The sequence below is a fragment of the Acipenser ruthenus genome, chromosome 26 (assembly GCF_902713425.1).
Source record: "Acipenser ruthenus chromosome 26, fAciRut3.2 maternal haplotype, whole genome shotgun sequence".
Lineage (NCBI taxonomy): Eukaryota > Metazoa > Chordata > Actinopteri > Acipenseriformes > Acipenseridae > Acipenser > Acipenser ruthenus.
The window spans coordinates 23,746,934-23,766,991 of record NC_081214.1 but is presented as its reverse complement, the minus strand read 5'-3'; the positions used below and the strand labels follow the sequence as shown (position 1 = coordinate 23,766,991).

The 20,058-nt window shown below is 45.2% G+C and overlaps 1 protein-coding gene across 9 annotated transcripts in view; it reads right to left on the bottom strand.

Moving 5' to 3' along the window:
* Positions 1 to 5,286: 5,286 nt before the first annotated feature.
* The window catches only part of LOC117430600 (muscleblind-like protein 3), a 33,411-nt gene continuing 18,639 nt past the window's right edge, over positions 5,287 to 20,058 (bottom strand). For 3 of the 9 annotated variants that reach the window (XM_059000570.1, XM_059000569.1, XM_059000571.1), the window contains 10 exons: positions 19,849 to 20,013; positions 18,500 to 18,700; positions 18,063 to 18,305; positions 16,681 to 16,734; positions 14,694 to 14,862; positions 14,055 to 14,090; positions 12,083 to 12,190; positions 10,375 to 10,469; positions 9,458 to 9,531; positions 5,287 to 8,362 (listed from right to left, as the gene is read on the bottom strand). In XM_059000570.1, the coding sequence (XP_058856553.1) occupies positions 9,475 to 9,531; positions 10,375 to 10,469; positions 12,083 to 12,190; positions 14,055 to 14,090; positions 14,694 to 14,862; positions 16,681 to 16,734; positions 18,063 to 18,305; positions 18,500 to 18,700; positions 19,849 to 20,013 (1,128 nt within the window). In that variant the 3' untranslated portion in view covers positions 5,287 to 8,362; positions 9,458 to 9,474. Of the gene's footprint in view, positions 8,363 to 9,433; positions 9,532 to 10,374; positions 10,470 to 12,082; positions 12,191 to 14,054; positions 14,091 to 14,693; positions 14,863 to 16,680; positions 16,735 to 18,062; positions 18,306 to 18,499; positions 18,701 to 19,848; positions 20,014 to 20,058 lie in introns of all 9 variants that reach the window. The other 6 variants (XM_059000572.1, XM_059000576.1, XM_059000573.1 and 3 more) reach the window with 6 other exon arrangements.

Sequence of the window (20,058 nt, the reverse complement as noted above, 5' to 3'; positions counted from 1 at the left end):
ATATATATATTTATATATATATATTTATATTTGTATATACTGAAAAGATTAGCATAACAATTCTAAAGCACATACAAGCACTACAGCTAATATAGCAGAGAGAGAGAGAGAAAATGAAAAACTCAAAAGCATTTATCTATCCAGTCAGTTGTAGGTGAAGGGGAGGGGACTCCTGGTGTTATGGCTTTGAGAAGAATACCTGCAGCATCCAGGGAGCATTGCACAGCATCTCTCAGATCCGCAGTACTGAGTTCTATACAGTATACTCTCAGATCCGCAGTACTGAGTTCTATACAGTATACTCTCAGATCCGCAGTACTGAGTTCTATACAGTATACTCTCAGATCCGCAGTACTGAGTTCTATACAGTATACTCTCAGATCCGCAGTACTGAGTTCTACACAGTATACTCTCAGATCCGCAGTACTGAGTTCTATACAGTATACTCTCAGATCCGCAGTACTGAGTTCTATACAGTATACTCTCAGATCCGCAGTACTGAGTTCTATACAGTATACTCTCAGATCCGCAGTACTGAGTTCTATACAGTATACTCTCAGATCCGCAGTACTGAGTTCTATACAGTATACTCTCAGATCCGCAGTACTGAGTTCTATACAGTATACTCTCAGATCCGCAGTACTGAGTTCTATACAGTATACTCTCAGATCCGCAGTACTGAGTTCTACACAGTATACTCTCAGATCCGCAGTACTGAGTTACCTGGACTCTATAGAATTTGCTGGCTGTCAGATGCCACTCCAGTACTGAGTTCTGAATACACAGTACTGAGAACGATGAAACTGACTGTTGGGTTTTCCGCTGCAGTGGAAGAGCAGTTTCAATCCAGTGCAGTTCAGATTCACCCCACACCCTCCCAATATTAGGTGATCACCCCCCAGGTTCTCAATTTTGTTAATAATACACTTCTTAATTTGTGAAATAACAACAAGGGCCTGGGGTTCCCCCCCCTTAAAATCTGTCAAGAGTTCCCCCCTCCGCCACCTCTTCTGCTAGGATACAAGCGCCATGGCAACAAAATTATTGGCTCCCAACACTACCGAACAGCATTAAATGTACAATATCGCATAAACAGAGCCTTTCCCTGTGAGCGTGTGTGTGAGTGTGTTTGTGTGTGTGGTTGTGTGTGTGGGGTTGTGTGTGTGTGTGGTTGTGTGAGTGTGTTTGTGTACGTGCGTGAGTGTGTGAGGTTGTGTGTGTGGGGGGGGGGGATTGTGTGTGTGTGTAGGACTAGGTGGGCGTGTGTGTAGGTGGGTGTGTAGGGGTGTGTGTGTGTGTGTATGAGTGTGGTTGTGCGTGTGTGTGGTTGTGTGTGTGGTTGCGTGTGCGTGTGTGCATGTGTGTGTGTGTGTGTTAGACCTGGTGAGTTAACTTTTATTTTTTTTCCGATTTGCATGAAGAAAAAAGTTTTTGCGACTCCTTACTACTATTTTTATTTTTTTTCATTAATTGAAAAAATAAAAAGATTTGGAAAAAAAAAATAATAATAATAATAAAAAAACAAACTAAATAAAACCCCTCGAATGAGTTCCTTGTCTGACTGATTCGCTGTACATATTCCAACACTGCTGAATGCAGATCATTAGCAACGTTTTTACAGGTTTCACTTTCAAACTCAACAGCTCCGTGGGCGTCTGGTGAGATGAATTCACAGAGCCCAGCTTCCCAGAACAGATCTGGATCGGAACTGAGTGAACTGGGGCTCTGCTGTCCTTTAACATCACGGCACTGGGACTGTGCTGCGGGGCGACGCTCTGCACCCACCAGCAAACAAACAACAGCCCCGTTTCACCGGCCCTGCGCTCCGTGGCAACATCTTTGGTATCAATTCATGAAGCAGGGCTGGCGATCAGCCATTCGCGCGCGGTACACACTATGAAAACTCTGCTAATGATCTCAGTTCCAGGTCTGCCAGTTTTCCGATATTCCCGTATTCATAAACATACAGAATGGAGATTATTAAGACTGACAGTAGTGTGCTACACTGTAACAATGGGAAGCAGTAGACATCGATGAAAACTGGACCTGCCTGTCGTACTGTAAGCTAGAGCAAAACTACTAAGCTTTTTTACAACAGCGAAGCAACGTCATGCTTTCAGATACGTTTTATAGCGAAAAATCCCTCCAAGCCGTAGTAACGCCTAGCTCTTTTACAAACACACCCCTGCATTAACAACAATACAGACCTGGGGTTTTTATATTCAAAATACGCTCTGAATATTTCTTTCATTGAACTATGTACATAAGTGCAAATAGGGTGAATATCACACATTCGTACACTGAACTGCAGCATATGCAAGCTTCAACACTGTGAACCCTGGTGAAGCACTGGGGGGAGAGACTGACTGCAATGCATCTGGACTGCCCCTTGTAAGAGCACTTCATGGACAGGAAGGGTTTAAAGAGGGTATGAAGCATCACAGTTATATTAACTAGACTATCTGTATTGATTCTAGCACATCGTTTCCTGTTTCGCTCATCCCATCCTGGCGACGTTTTAAAACTTACAAGTGTAACCACTGACCTGTCCCAATGCAGCACTCAGTAAGAAAATATCACAGAGAAAACAATGGGGGGGGGCAGGTTAACCCTTTCATGCATCAAATATTGAAAATAGCTGGGGGGGAAAAAAAGCATGGCCTCCTCATATCACTGTGGTTACCATGCACTTGGGTCTGCCACATCTCCCCATGTAAAGACTAGAAGAGAGTTTCCTTATCCGTCCCCATGTGAGGTCGCGAGGCGTGATAGGGTTAGAGCTTGACCAGACGCACGTTTGATTGTTACACTGAGGCCACAGGGGGGATTTCAACTTGTAAGATTTAAAATGCCCTTCCTTCCAGTCAACACGATGACCACCGCTGTGCCATGGGTCCTTACAGCAGGAGAGGTGGCTGTGTGTTTTGCACGTTCGAATTGTTACAATCCCAGGGTGCCCTCTGCTATTAGACACTGAAAAGCCCCATTCCCCACCACCAGCGATTCTGTTAGCTATAAAACTCAGATGCAAATTCCATAAGCTTTGAAACTCCTGATCTAAAAAAAAAATGTAAAAAAAAAAAATCTACACACCTGATCTCCAGGGACTTTGGATTACTTTTTTTTCCCTTTACAAAATATTCAATAGAACAACAAAATCGGTTTATATGACAGTGTCTAACTGTACCATTTTTAATAAGTTAATGCTGTTGTACATTATCAATTTACATGTGAAAAATGATTTACTTTCATTTCACAATTAAGGTATACAAAGGTAGCCACGTTGTAGTTTTGTTGCCATAGCAACAACAACAACAACAACTTAATATCATAGTCAACAATGAATCTATCATTGTAAAGAGTTACATACAAATGGATTATTAATTTACTGTTATTTTTTCTTTCTTTAGTTTTTAAACTGTAAACTACACAAACTATTTATGAAATCGAGTTAATATTCCATTATCATGCTTCAGTATGTTTGATGTATGGGAAATAAAATGCTAAATGTCTTTTTTTTTTGGTAGAAAAAATACAAGTGTTAAAATTCCTAAAATACCACTGAGCACGCCTTCCAAAACATTAGTCACTACTTAACTGCGATAAAAGCTTATAAAATAATAATGAAAAAAAGCTATTTTAAAAACTTTAAAAAAATGATAGCAATAACATGTAAGAAAGTGGGAGATGTAAGCATGTGGATGAGTAGCTACTGTATACGTGTGCTATTACTGTATTTACACTTGGATTATGCTAGCTAGCTAAATCCTCTTAAAGAGACGGTACAGTCTTTAAAAGCTGTACTTAAAAAGTCTAAGGCCCCCTATCCAAGAGGCACATGGTTATAATCAAGTCATTTTCCTACAAAATCCACTCAGCAGGATTCAAAAGGCATGATTCTTTTGTGAAGGTATTATAACCCACTAGAATACAAAAAAAAGAGACAAAAAGAAAAACCGGGTTTTCAAAGTAAAGTCTCACATACTCTGTATGTTTCTATTTCCCCTTCAGACTGTGTATCGAAGTCTGGTTTTCAATGTTTCACAGCAGAACCCTCCCCTTTCTCTCGAATCTAATTGAATACGGTCCTGTTAAGAAGCAGCAGTTCCTGTTAACGTTCGGGCACTAGAAAGGAAATGTCCTTTCTTGATGTGAAAATTCCACTGTGCCAAGCAGTTCAGGAGATGCAGAGACACAGTCCCGTCACGCATTCAAGCTCCTCACTCGAGACGCTGCAGCACTCCCTCCTCCTTCAGCAACCCGGGACGTTGAAAAGGAGGGGGATGGAAAGCGCTGGACCTGACGTCTAGAGGCCCTTGTAAACAAGGTCCCCAGGCTGCCCTCCAGCTGACTGAAACAGTGTGATTCAGACAAAGCAACCTGCTGCTTGACTGAGCGAGACTGCCAGCTGTCTACCTTTAGTGAAGAGCTCTGGTTACACGTGGCACTGCACAAGGAACAGTAGAGCCACACACAGAGCTCCCGCGCTAATTACTGACCTGCCCTTAGCAAGCATTTCAGAAAAAATGATGTTCGGTTGTTTTTTTTTTTTGTTTGTTTGTTTTTTAACAATTTCTTAAAAAATGTTTTACTCCAGGTAAAAATCCCCCCCCCCCCCCCCCCCATCACCCCCCACCCCCCGGTCCACATCCTCGCTTTAAGACCCATGAAACCCACACAGTTCAGCTGGGTCTTGTACACAGTTTGTAGAAGGCTGAGAAAAATAATAAAAATAATAATAATAATAATAATAATAATAATAATAATAACAACAACAATAACAATAATAATAATAATTATAATAATAATAAAAGAGAAAATAACTTTGGATAATAAATTAAAAATCTAAATTGACACTGTGAACACTTCCGTGGAATGCATGGAAAAAAAATTAAGTATGCTTAAAAACACTCTTAGAAAAATAACAGCATGTCTGTTCAGGACAATCTTTTTTCTTCTAAATATTTCCATGTCAATAAAACTATTCATAGTTATATATATTTCTTTCTTCCTTGTCTATGTGCAGGACCTGCAGCCTGTTCCAGCTGCTCTCTGGATCCAGGGCTGGGGCGGGGCAGGCTGAGAGACGCCAGGCTGGGCAGGGAGTTCTGTTCTGGGAGGCTGGGAAGCAGAGCATGGGTAGCATGGGTGCCATTGGAGCAAACAACTGGAGGGGGGGGAGGATTTAAATACTCTAAACAGTTGTGCATATTATAGGACATGCAGCAACGGGATTGTGTAGAGGTATATGCAAAGGCAAATTTAATTTCCAGTTACTTTAATTTCTATTGTTTAACATTAAATGAATACGAGCTCCACGAGTCTTTCTCTCTTGCTACCTGCGGTAATGGCCAGGAGTCCTGTGAGCGTGCACACTGCTGCACACTCTTCCAAGAGGTCCTGTGCACACTGCTGCACACTCTTCCAAGAAGTCCTGTGAGCGTGGACACTGCTGCACACTCTTCCAAGAGGTCCTGTGAGCGTCCATACTGCTGTACACTCTTCCAAGAAGTCCTATGAGCGTGCACACTGCTGCACACCCTTCCAAGAAGTCCTGTGAGCGTGCACACTGCTGCACACCCTTCCAAGAGATCCTGTGAGCGTGCACACTGCTGCACACTCTTCCAAGAGGTCCTGTGAGCGTGCACACTGCTGCACACTTTTCCAAGAGATCCTGTGAGCGTGCACACTGCTGCACACTCTTCCACACCCCAGCGTGGCTCACTATCCAGCCCACCCCAAGCCCTGTCTCTCACAGCACAGCGGGGGAAAAGGTCCGTTCTGTTTAGAGTCACTGTTCCAATTCAGGGACTTTGTTTCTAAAAGTAAAAATAAAAGATCACTACCGTGATTTAAGCTCAAATTTAAAGTCTCGACGACTAACTTACTGAAAACTACAAAGACACAAAAGTACCAAGTCAATGTCATTGCACAACGAATTCAAATAGTGCTGCCTGCACATGGCGCTCCGTTCCCCCAAACTCATTATATATCTATATATATATAAAAATGTTTTCCTTTCCTTTCTTTTTTTTTTTTTTTTTTTTTTAGTGCTTCAAGCTTTTCGATGCTCCAACCACACCTGGGTCTGAAAATCTACCAATCCACCCTGAATATCCCACTTGAAAAGAAATCTACATCAGCCACTGTGTTCGTAAGTGAAAGAGGGGTGCAGCTATGCTAAGCTTTGTGTGCTGCACCATGCTGGGCTCTGCCAACAGATGAAGGTTTGTGAGACTCTCGAAGGCCTCAGAGCCTCAATACACTCAATGGCTGGTGGTCACCCCCTCCCCTAATAAAAAAAACCCTCCCTTTCTGATTATTACCCAGCACCTGTCGCTACGTCAGGTCACTCACACCCTGCTCACTCCCCATGGGTTAGGTCAAGTCAGCGCAGCGGCCAGCCTATAGATGAGATCATCCAACATGTCAAACACATGGAAAGCAGGATCCCAGCCTCCTCTCTCATCTACCAACCTTTAAAAGGACAAGCTTTTCACCCACCGCCAAACCAAACCCACAGCCACCACACAACCCCTCCAAAAAACAACAATGAAAAACAATACAGCAGCTGAACAGTGCAGTAAAGCCCCTTTCCATTTACACAAAACCCTTCGAGGCGAGGCGGCAGTGCCAGGAGAGACAGAGAGAGAGGGAGGGCTGACAGAAGGGTCCTCTCCAGCCAAGCTCGGGAGAAATAGTGCTTTTAAACTTCAGCTCATGAACTCTTTATCAGGCACTAACACAGGCTGAGGCTACAGCCATGGCCAAAAAATTAGCATCACCTAGAATTCTAGGATTGAGACTATTTAGACCGTTTATTTAACATCATGTAAATCAAAGAAACTACCAAACTATGTCGCAAAAGTCTACCGGAAGCCATGATAGTAGAACAGTATTTCACATTAGAAAGCGGTATGTAATTCAATATGCCAGTGTAACATTATTCAGCAGGTTTCATTGGACTTCATGAAGCAAAACTAGTTCATTCTATATAGGGTGATGCAAACCTGTTGGCCATCACTGTAGTATTCACGTGATCAGATTCCCACGGCTGTCCGGATTTTGATAATATTTTTGTTTCCGATGCATAAAACAAAAGGACAACTTGTGTCCATCCCGGAATCAAAGCGTACCGAGCCAACGGAGGACCAGGGAATGTGATCACGTACCCAACCTTCAAAATATACAGATATACAGTTCAAAGTGGCTGCACCCAAACCCACACAGGTACACGGCTGCGTCTGAACTCTGCAGGTGAGCGACACGAGCCTCATCCCGCGCTGCTGCAGGATTGGACAGCGTTGAGATGCGACACTGTCTCGTTTTCAGGGGAGTCCTGAGGACTTGCTTATGGACTAGCCGGGGGTGCAGAAATGTGGGCAGGTCAGTATTTTGGACCTGGACTGGAATTAGACCAGTAATCCCAGGTTAGTAGGCCATCAGCTGGTTTCACAAACCACAACTGAACAGAGTGGCGGAAAAAAATGACATTTTTCAAATTTATTAAAGACGTCGCCGTCATCATTATTGAAAAACATGATAATCCCCCTTTATTTATAAGGGGTTTGGTTTTTTTTTCATCATAATCCTCCAATGTATAACTGATAGTGTCCGGGGCAGACATTTAAAGTAATATCCAGAGCGAGGTATAAACTGGCTCAGCCCTATCGTTTTAAAAGTTTCACCGTCCTTGAGCTCTAGGGGAACCAAACAACGTGTGCAGTGAAGGTGCAGCCACATCTCCAAGTGCTGACTGATTATCATTATTAAAACCATGTGGTTCGGGTACACTCATCAAACACTTACATTATTAGCAATAGTATTATCCCCACTCCCACCCCCTTTCCCCAAACAAACACATATACTTTGATGTAAACAGAACATAGTGATAACACTTTCTGCGTCTTTTTTTTTTTTTTTTTATGAAAAATAAAAACAGACACAGGACAATAAAAAATATCCATTTTGAATATTCTGTAAAAGCAACAGTCTTACGTTATTTTTTCTTTTTCAAGTGAAGTTTTAAAAAGCCTGCTCTTTGTTGTCTGTGCGCTGCGCTGCGCAGGGCAGCACAGCACCTCACCCTGCCTCTCTGTGCGGTCAGCATCTTTCACATTCACATCCGTCTGGTATTGGAAACGTGTCTCTTTAACATCTGAATTATTCGGACATCATTCTTCTTATTATTATTATTATCATCATCATCATTATTATTCCCTTGAATTCTTTTTTTTGGTTAACGTGTGGGCTGGATTAGGCTTACTGTGGACTTTGCCGTGGGGGCACTAGGGTTGACCGGGTTTCCATGGAAACACACCAGAGATCCACTTTGCTGCTGCAGAACCTCGGAGCGCCCGGCCTGAGGAAAGAACAGAACAGGAAGAGATGAAGCAAAAACAGAGAACCCGGTTTGTCTAAGGAGTTTGTCTGGGGGCTGTGCTTGTGTGGTTTCAAACGAAGGGAAACATGGAATTAAATTACTCTTACCAGGTTTCAAATCTTAACAAGGTTTACCATGTATTAGTTCCAAATACCCACATTACATTCCACACTGAAAATCATTGATTTAGATACAATAACATGCCACTAGCATTAACAGAGATAAGGCAATCGATGAAGTTGCCTTCCCCTGGGAGTGAGCCTCAGGCACGCGCCGCTGATCCCAATGACCTGGAGGTACTGGGAGCTTATCTCTCTGTGTATGCCTCTATGCCTGCTATATATATATATATATATGTATATATATATATATATATATATATATATATATATATATATATATATATATATATATACATATATATATATATATATATATACATATATATATATATACACTCTAATGGCTCAGAGCCTGCGTGACTATAGCTTGTATTCAGCTGTAACTCCACTCAGGTACAACCAACCCCTAACTACTCTCTTTTCCACGGTGGCTGTGGCTGATTGTCTAACCTGGTTTTCCTTGCTCATACATTCCTGCATTTATCACTCAGCACTCGAAGACGAAGGTCAAGCGGGTCACTGCCTTAGCAGCTCTACGTGTGCCAAGGTCACCTGATCATCTCCATTCCCCTACATGCTGGGTAAGAAGACTGCTAGGAGAATGGGAAACACCCGGTCAGCAATGCAGCCCCCTGGAATGAACACTGTCTGATTATTTTCCAGTCTTGTAAAGTGAAATTCAGGACACTTCTCTACATGCACTGACCTCCCTTTATACAGCGTGACCCACCGTAGGTTGCATGGCTGTGGCTCCCGTTTACCCCACAATGCCATTACACTGACACATTCTAGTCTGAACAAGGAACACACACAGCACGGCCTCTTACCTCCCGCAGCATTATTAAAGGGGAGGAACTAAACTAAATACAATCCTGCCACCAAAGAGGAAGCCTCATAGGCAGGATGTGAATGAAATGTAATGCTTTACCAGAGCGATTTAAAAGCAACGTACTGTTCGGCTGGCCACGGCTACATCTGAGAGACAAACATGTTGCTGTTCAGTTCATCGACAGATAGCGTGGGGATCTGAAATTGAAGAAAGACTGTTTTAAAATGGCTTTCAAAAAAAAAAAAAAAAAAAAAAAATTCAGGCACCAGAATAAAGCAGACAGAGTACGTGTTTTAAAAGAGTCGTCACAAAACGTTTCTTGTAATTTTTTATTTTACTGTTTTTTCCGTTTCATTTTCTTATCCCCCTTTTATCCCCAAGGAGAACAAGCAGATAAAAAAAAAAAAACAAGCAATCGCATCTTGAAGATGTAGTGACGGCAATCTGAAGTCAGTTTATAAGGAACCTCCCATCCTCCATCCCTACCCTCTCAAACACACTGTGTGCATCTCTCATTGGACAAGCCAGCAGCTACAGTGAGAGCAGAGTGTAACAGCAACAGCGGGCCAGCCTGCAAAGGAACCGCAGACGGCTTTTCTGCTGCAGTCCTTGTTTGTTGCAGCTATTGCAACCTTTTGTAAATATTTGTAACTGAGACTTCATCCCTGCATCCCTCAATCTGTTGAGCAGTCTAAAGCAGCACTAAAAAAAATGACACAGAATAGGGAACGTTCCAGTAATTTAACTTACTCTGCGTTCTTTATATTCTGTGTTCGTTCCTGTAAATCATTGGTTATTCAAAATAAAGTTGTTTGGGAATAGCTTAGAACAGCTGCACCAAACTTTTATTTGGTCCATCATAAAGTTTCTTGTCTACGGCAGAGCGGGAGGGTTCCAGAGAGTCAGTCACTTCATCTTGGGATGTGTTTTTGTTTCTACAACAATAGCAGCATGTTTAAAAACCAGAACGAAGCACAAGTAATCAGAGTAGAGCTGTCTAGAGCTGGCAGTCTACAGTAAAGCCATTTTAAGGGGCAAACCTGACTGGCAGCCGCAGACTCAGCGAAAGGGACACTCGTGACAGACGCTGCTGCTGAAGTAACAGTGGAGGGCGTAGCACTGTGCATCATGGGAACTTTCAGAAGGGAGCCATGGGAGCGAGAGGCAGGAAGGAGGAGCGGTATGGTAACCATGGCAACATGTGGGGGGGAAGGCGAGGCAGATCACAGCGACAGGTCATGTGACATCACCATGATGATTTAACCACCAGGACGCGGGCATGCATCGACAGAAAGGAAAAAAAAAAAAAGGACAGCATGGGAAAAGAAAAGAAACAAGAGAAAAAAGGGGAAAGCTGATTACAATCTGAATAAAAGAGAACTGAAAACACGCAGTACATTAACAGCACAGAATAATGTATCTCTAAACAAACACCACCATGTGCATGTCTTAATACAAACCACTCATCCTGATTCACACACTGCACACCTCACACACACCTTTCAAGAGCCCTTACAACACAGCAAGCTGCCAGACACACTGCACACCTCACACACACCTTTCAAGAGTCCTTACAACACAGCAAGCTGCCAGACACACTGCACACCTCACACACACCTTTCCAGAGTCCTTACAACACAGCAAGCTGCCAGACACACTGCACACCTCACACACACCTTTCCAGAGTCCTTACAACACAGCAAGCTGCCAGACACACTGCACACCTCACACACACCTTTCAAGAGTCCTTACAACACAGCAAGCTGCCAGACACACTGCACACCTCACACACACCTTTCCAGTCCTTACAACACAGCAAGCTGCCAGACACACTGCACACCTCACACACACCTTTCAAGAGCCCTTACAACACAGCAAGCTGCCAGACACACTGCACACCTCACACACACCTTTCAAGAGTCCTTACAACACAGCAAGCTGCCAGACACACTGCACACCTCACACACACCTTTCAAGAGCCCTTACAACACAGCAAGCTGCCAGACACACTGCACACCTCACACACACCTTTCCAGAGTCCTTACAACACAGCAAGCTGCCAGACACACTGCACACCTCACACACACCTTTCCTTTCTTTGTATATCAAGCATCTCATCTTGGGAACGCATTGTTTTCAAACATTAACACAGCTGCTTCACAACACCTTTTTACATCAGTCCTCAAGATCTATGTTCAATCTGACCAGGGCTGTGAATCCTGTAAACACTGACTATGACCAGGATGGTGCACATTGGATTTGTTAGATGCTTTTATTTTGTATTACTGTTTATCTGATTGTTATAAAATGTGTTTCTGTCCTGTTTGAATGATTTGCCCCTTTTTGCCGTTGATTTTATGATGTTTTTTCTTGTCGTCTTCTCTTGCCAGGACCCCATTAGAAACACAGTTAACCGACACATTCAAATGAAATCACACGCAACACAATCCTAAACAAAACAAACAAAAGCCTGATAAATATGTCTGCCTGTCTAATGGTGGGGGAGATCTCCAATTAAAGTACTGGACTTGCTACGCTTTATAAATAAATATATAAATAAATAAATAAATAGATAAATAAATAAATAAATAATCTAGATTTAGCAATGGCTTTTGCATGGGGGAGGGAGGGGGGGTAAATGAAGATCACAATTTTCAGAAGCACAGGAGGAAGTGATCTCCTGATTGAAGTTTAGGGGTGGGGTGGGGTGTAACATGGGAGGAAAACACACACAGATATGTCCCTCACCAGTTAATCCAGGCATTGACAGGTAGCGGCTGTGGGGGAGCCTGCAGCTGCTCCAGTCCCGCCTCTCCCAGCTGCAGTCATTGCCAGGCATTGGGGATTTGAGGAGTCCTACGATGAGGGGGGAAGGGGAGTAGTCAGAGAAAAAGCTCACAGTCCATTCCAGCCTATAGGCAGGTTTCCTGGCACTAGTGCAGTACACAGAGCAGCCTTCCCCAGGGCAGGGCACTGCAGTGCACGTTGCTGTTCTAACCAGTGCAGCCTGAGCGCAAAACAATGACTGAGATCCGCTTCTTGTGATTTCAGATCTCAAATGCATGTTTAATGACCTGGTTAGAACAAAACAACAGGACTGGATCAGCCCCTCTCTGTAGCAGCTTTAGGGAAGGCTGTTCACAAAGGAAAGTGCCCAGGAGACATTCAAGTGATGACTGGATGCACACAAGAAACCCATCCAACCACACACACACACACACACACACACACGCACACACACACACACACACACACAACACAACACACACACACACACACACACACACACACACAACACAACACACACGCGCACACACGCACGCACGCACCTGGACTCAAACACACACACACACACACACACACACACACGCGCACACACGCACGCACGCACCTGGACTCAAACACACACACACACACACACACACACACGCACGCACCTGGACTCAAACACACACACACACACGCACGCACGCACGCACCTGGACTCAAACACACACACACACACGCACGCACGCACCTGGACTCAAACACATACACACACACACACACACACACACAACTGGACTCAAACAAACAAGCACGCACGCACGCACGCAACTGTACTCAAACACACACAGACACGCACGCACGCAACTAGACTCAAACACATACACATGTACACACACAAACGCACACAACTGGACTCAAACAAACACGCACGCACGCACGGACGCAACTGGACTCAAACACACACACACACACACACACACACACACTCGCACGCAACTGGACTCAAACACACACACACACACACACACCTGGACTCAAACACACACACACACACACACACACACACACACACACACACACACACACACACTCGCACGCAACTGGACTCAAACACACACACACACACACACACACAACTGGACTCAAACACACTCGCACACACACACAGAACACTAAGTGCACTGTGTTAGTATTAAGAACTGACCAGGGCTGTATCTGGGGGATCCTGACAACACACAAGTAGGCGAAGTAACAAATCATTGATTTTTTTAAAATAACTAAAAAGAGCAAAACATGACCGATTGGTTTTATATTTTTCACAGACCCCGATTAGCACTGCTCTCTGACTACGTGTCTAAAGGGAGCGTTTACTAGTCCGAGGGCAGCGCTAACCAGGGCCTGCGAGACTGGCCGTGAGTGATTTCATTCAGAATCTCCAATTTCTTTTCTTTGTGTTCCACTTTTCCAAGCAAACGGATGTATTGTTTATCCAGCAAATGAGACGTGCCTGTGCTCTTCAGAGCGTACTCCTCTGCTCGTGAGAGGTGAAAGGGCTGTTCAGAAGAGGAAGGGTCAGGATCACACAGCAGTTTATACCCAGAACCCTGTCAACTGCCAGCCATCAGAGCAGAGCAGCTCTCTATTTAAGAGACGGCCTCTCTTTGCACTATTAAAATGTACCTGTGCTGGCCCGGGTGTACACAAAGTGAGTTCACTAAGACACTAAACTGAACTAAGAGGGGCTGGACAATGGGAATGACCCAACAGACTACCTCCCTGTAACAACAGAGCGCACTTAACTGTGACTGGAATTTAGTCTGCCAGAGCTACTCGTTTTATTGCTGTACTGTACACCTCTCTGCCTGCTTGACCCCCCCCCCCCCCCCCCAGGTACAGTCCAGTGGTACAATCCGGTGTGCTGAGATGGAGATTTTGAAGAAGGGGAACCTACCAACGCCAGCAGTGGGAGTCATGCACAGAACAGACCCTGCAACATCATGCAGTGAGGCGGGAAAGGAGATGGATTTCAAAGGGGGACGAAAAAAAAGATAAAGAAAACATTTGTTAGTGAGTCTAAAAAGTGTAAGCAACAACAGTAACAAATAAAAAAAATAAAAAATAAGAGCCTGAAAAACTGCAGTCATGGGCACAAGATAGGCTTTTTGTTAGAGCTCCCCTGGGTGTGGGCTGAGATGAGCGTGTGCGTGTGTGTGTGTGCGTGTGTGTGTGTGTGTGTGTGTGTGTGCGTGTGCGTGTGTTTGTGTGCATGCTTGTGCTTGTGTTTGCGCGTGCGTGCGTGCGTGCGTGTTTGTGTTATATACTAGAGTTGGAACAATCAATCTTCTCAAGTTAAAATACGACCATCGCTACTTTCCACCTCTCTTTTCTTGCTGGTTACAATTTCTCCAAACATTCTGATTATCGAGGATTGAACATTTGGACCAGCCCTAGTATGTGCTTGTCTACCATGAATACCTTGAGCCCATGAAGAAGATCTCACTAGTATTATATTTTTTCATTCGATGTTTGCAACGTATCGTTCTGCCCCTCCCCCCTCCCTGAGGCCCCGCCCCCGTAGCTCCGCCCTCACCTGTCGGTATGAAGGCTGGCTGCTGCATCTGCATCTGCATCTGCATGTTGGCCAGGGCCTGCTGGTAATGAAACATGCTCATGCTGGGGTTGAAGACAGTGGTGCCACCGTTGGCTTTCTCGAGCGCTGGCCTCTTTGGTAACGGCTGCAGGGCCCCTGGAGGAAGAGCCTGTGTGCGGGGGAGAGACAGAGCGAGGCTGTGAGAGACAGAGAGGAAGGAGAGAGGCCAGCCTGCTCACTCACGCCCTCACACTCTCACAGACACACACACGCACTGTAACTGCAGTTAACCGCAGGTAGAGTGGACAGGCTGGAAGTGATTCTCCCACTGAGTGACAGCTGGCACACAGATCTGCTCAGCTCTGTGTTTTATGATTCAGCAAAGCACAAGGCACAACATCAAAGCAGTCTAGAGACAAAATGTCCATTTATTTAATGAACAGCTTCAGTGCAAAGGTTTGAAATGCTGCACAAACACAACAGCTGCCTTACCAAATAGTTCTTGTTTGAACTAACTGTACAGTAGCTGTAATGCAGTTCAGTTAGTTAGATGTTGTTAACATGGGGCTGTGCAGGAGAGTATTACAGAGCACTAAACTACTCTCTCCCGTTTCCTCCTCTTTTTATGTGTGCACGAAGCATGCACTGTACAAGTTTAACCTGATTAACTACATTTCTCTCAGGTAGCCCATTGAAAATGACACGGGGTGTGCTGCAAACACATCTTGTTACACTTGTATGTTTTTAATTGAATGGTTTAATTGTTCATTTTTTGTGTGAAGGGATTTGGGATCCTTGTGATGAACGGCGCTATAGAAACGTGAATGGCAGTCTATTGCAGTCTATTGTAGTGTTACTAGAGAGGCTATTGGTCACAACACAGTATATTGTATCAAATAGATTACATAAATACAATTTAGCTAAGATACAGAAGGGAGCCAGTGGCCAATACTGTTTACGTGCAGAGGACTGGTAGAGGAGGTAAAACAGTGAAGAGTATCTGCTATTGCACCTTCCTCAGGATCATGCTGCACGGACAGACACACAGAGCCACGGCTCGGAGTTTGCACTACAGGTTCCCTACATCTCCCTGGCTGATCCAAAACCACACGCATCCAGGTTTTCCAGTGGACCACAAACCGGGATGGAAACTCCCACTGGATAGCACTTTGAGACATTGCTGTTTTTACTGGGAGTCTAATAAGACACACCTGAGCTTGTTACCAAAAACACTGGAGCTAAACAAGCACATTTTAAAACCTGGAATGGGTGAAACTGCTATGCAATAGGAGTCTTATTTGCATCTCTGAGAAATAATTAAATCAATGTTGTTTTTTTTGTGTGGGAGGGAGCATGACTAAAATATTCTGTATAAAGACACAAAATGGTTTGATGGATGAGGATGCAATGCAGCTCTAAAAGGAAAGCCATGCTGTAACCAGAAAGAGCACTGCTTGTTTCATCTATGTCCACAAGGGGGGGCAATGCACCCAGGAAACACTGCCATCAGACTCCCATACTGAAATATTAACCAAGGAGTCGACAATAACAGGGTGATGATAAATAGGACAAGTGGATGGTGTGCATTCCCCTTGCAGAACTAGCACTTCTGAAGGAAGTAGCCACACTGTTCATTCTCTGGTTGTGGGCAAAAGGGTTGTGTAAATCACTCAAGCAACAAGCGTAAAGATATAAGCTTGGAGAGCAAAAGAGCTACCTGTTTATTCTGCTGTCTGCCTCACACATGGTGAATTACACAATGATGAAACAGCGAGGGAGCGCTGTAGTCAGGTTTGTGTGTTCAGGTTGGATAAAAACAACCTTACCCATAGCAATACAACCCTGACATCTGACACCACCATCTAAATGCAGTGAGGTGTTTTCAGGACAGAAATAAACAAGCTGTGCCCTTCACAGTGATGAAGCAGCAGGTCGTCAAACTACACATGGGCTACATGCAAAGCAAGAAGGTGAAAGGTGAAAGTACCAGGTCAAGGGTCGGCTGCAGGGGTCGCTTCAGGGATCGGGCGTCTGGCTGGGTCTGAGTTAGCAGGCAACGGGCGCATGATGGCAATGAGCGAATAGGGTTCAAGCGTATTAACAGAAACGGCAAGCAGGGGCGGGCCGAGGGAGAGCAATGCATTGTAGGGAGGATGAAAAGGGCAAGGGGAGGGGGAGGAGAAAAACACAAAAATGCATTAACACATGAAGGAGGTGACCGTCAAACAAAAAAGAAATCAATCAAATTCAAATGAATTACAGCAACCAACAACCACATGTATGTATGTATATATATATATATATATATATATATATATATATATATATATATATATATATATATATATATATATATATATATATATATATATTATATTAGAAACCAGAACAGAGGGAGGCAGTGCAAACGGAGCTCAAGGACTCAAAGCCTATTTGAAATGGCTCCTCTTTTTCCATGTACTGTTTATGAAGGGTTGCATGCACAGTTTCTAGGGACACATTTACACATTTATATATATATATATAGATATGCATGAAAAGGTTCATTTAAGGTCTTTGAATTATTATGTGGCACTAGCCCTGGGGCTCCCAAGTTAACCACTACGATGCTGTGTAGACACAAGAGGCTTACAAAGGGGGAGGGGGGGCAGCAGCTGAAATCTCACAGCAAACAAACAGCACCTGCTTTTGTTACAGGCGTCAAAGGGGTGATGAAGTATTGTACCATTCCAAGACCCGCTGCATTATTTAAAAGCGCTTTCAAAAAGGCACAATGGAAAAACAAAAAAGGTGCAGAATAGTCGCAGATAAATAATTTAAAGTCAAACAGTTCACAAAAAAACACAATGCAGCTAATTGGGCTGTAACAGACTTTGAGAAGCATGAAGAAGAGATGAAAGCAGAGGATTTTCAGTACTACCTTAATTGTATCTGCACCCAAAAACAACACAGTATCACTGGGGTGGATTTCATAAGAGTCAAAACTCACAGTAAGTGGGACTGGATTACTGGTTAAGAAGAACAAAAAAATCATCTGAACCAACCAAATCTTATAAGGGCAGGTCGATCCGATTCTCAATTTACAAATTAACAAAGCGACAGGCCGCCCTGAGTAGATGCCATTCGGGTCTTACAGGATCCCAGTGATTCAGCATCAACGACACGGCTAGGTAACCCACTCCATACCCTCGCCACTCTCTGCCCTCAGCCCGTCTCCACTTACATTTCAAAATGTGCTGCAACTCTTGGCTAGGCTTAACTTTGTAAATCTTCCTTTCTGATTTTAAAGCTTCTGAGCACGGTGGGAGGCTGCAGGTTGTGGGATGTATCCTGGCAGCTTGGAGACACAGCGGACTCAGGAGCTCTTACCATGGCTGCTGCTGTGGCGGCGTTCTGGTTGGCCTGGTGCTGAGCTGCCTTGATCTTGGCCTGGAGATGCGTGGGCGGGTGGAAGTACTTGCACTTCTCACGGCTGCAGCGGCCCTTGATGTAGTCCATGCACACGACGACGGAGTTCTCACAGCCGTCGATCATGGCCGTCTCCATGGGGTGGGCGTAGCGGCAGTCGGTCTCCCCCCTCGTGCAGTTCCCTCGCTGGAACTCACGGCACACCTAGAGGGGAGGGGACAGATTCAGGCACGGGGGCCCTCACAGTCAGACACAGAAACAGGCATACTACCAAGCCTGAATGTCCTGCCCAGCGCATTATCTGACACTGCCTGTGATGTCTGAATTATGAGACCCCTTGCACCTGGGAGCGGTGCACTGAGCTCCTCTCTCTCAAGCGAACACTGCCTGCACCCTACCTCCAGCTTGTCGGTGCGCATGTGCTTCTGCCCGGCAGAGCTGCCCCCGACAGCGACCGTGGGGTTCCCAGAGACCAGCATGGGAGTGTTGGGGAAGAGCTCGGGAACCAGGCCCATCCCAGAGCTCATGTGACTCAGGTACGGGCTGAAGGAGGCCATGGCGGGGCTGCTGGCCAAGGAGGACGTCATAGGGAACGTGGTCTGCAGAGGAGAGAGGGAGCGAGAGGCAGAGAGGCGCAAAAACACAGGAGTCAGCAGAGCCAACAGCATCAAATCAGTGGAATGGCAGCGATGCCATTTAATGCACAACTGCCCTTGCAAACATCTGCTCAGTCATTCACCCCACCCCCATGGCTAGACTATACATTTACTGTGGTTTGTCGTGTTTTTGAATATGCTTTATCATAATCCAATACCTCTCTGGTCTTCGTAATGCCCTCTGCTTTTTACTATGGGAAACTTTCAGTTTGCACAAGTCAGAGTACACAAGTCAAGAAGATAAGGGGTAGGCGACTACCGCAAAAGCAAATAACATTCACATAAGAAACTTGTTTAACGTGTCTAACCAAACCGTCCCGCTCACATGTGTTGCTCAGCCCATTTGTTAAACAGTAGCAAAGTTATCCCGTCAGATAATGTAACCTAACTGACTTTGATATGACGGGTGTGTTTAACCCCAGACAGGACCGCTCCGCGGATGTGACGCATCAGAAACGCTGAGTCTGTCACTGAGCTCAGTTTACAACGGATTACTGACAGTGCCTGGATTTAATCATGGGCGTTTTAAACAAGAGAGACGACATGGGTGAACTGCAGCCGGATTACTGCTCTTTCTTGGTATCTTTTCTGTTTCTCTGGTTTGTTCGCTAGGTCTTGGGGTGGATTTATATCAATCCATGTGTTTCAGTGAAGCTCACCGGTTGTTATGACAGCTCAAATCGGGAGCGCAGCTAGTACTGCTGTTTTATTAAACTGGGATTATACCTTCAAATGTTCCTGGTTGGGATATGTTTTGCATGAGGGGCACGAAAACAGATTCTACTTGAAGACCTGGACTGGTCTGTCTGTGTGGTGTCCCTCTCTCCCCCTCCCCCTCCCCCTCCCCCTCCCTCTCCCCCTCTCCCCCTCCCCCTCTCCCCCTCTCCCTCCCCTCCCCCTCTCCCCCTCTCCCTCCCCTCCCCCTCTCCCCCTCTCCTCCCCCTCTCCCTCTCCCCCTCCCCCTCCCCCTCCCCCTCTCCCTCTCCCCTCCCCCTCCCCCTCTCCCTCTCCCCTCCCCCTCCCCCTCCCCCTCCCCCTCCCCCTCCCCCTCTCCCTCTCCCTCTCCCTCTCCCTCTCCCTCTCCCTCTCACCATGGGCTGCAGCTGGGTTCCAGGCATCATGAATTGCATCTGCTGTGCCATCATGGCAGCTGCTGTCTTCTGGTGGATGAGGTTGTTCCTCCCGTTGATCTCCAGCTGGGTCTTCAGGTGGGGCGGTGGGTGGAGGTACTTGCAGTTCTCCCGAGTGCAGCGGCCCTGCAGGGAAAACAACAAAACCGGGAATCCGTTTTTAAAACGCAG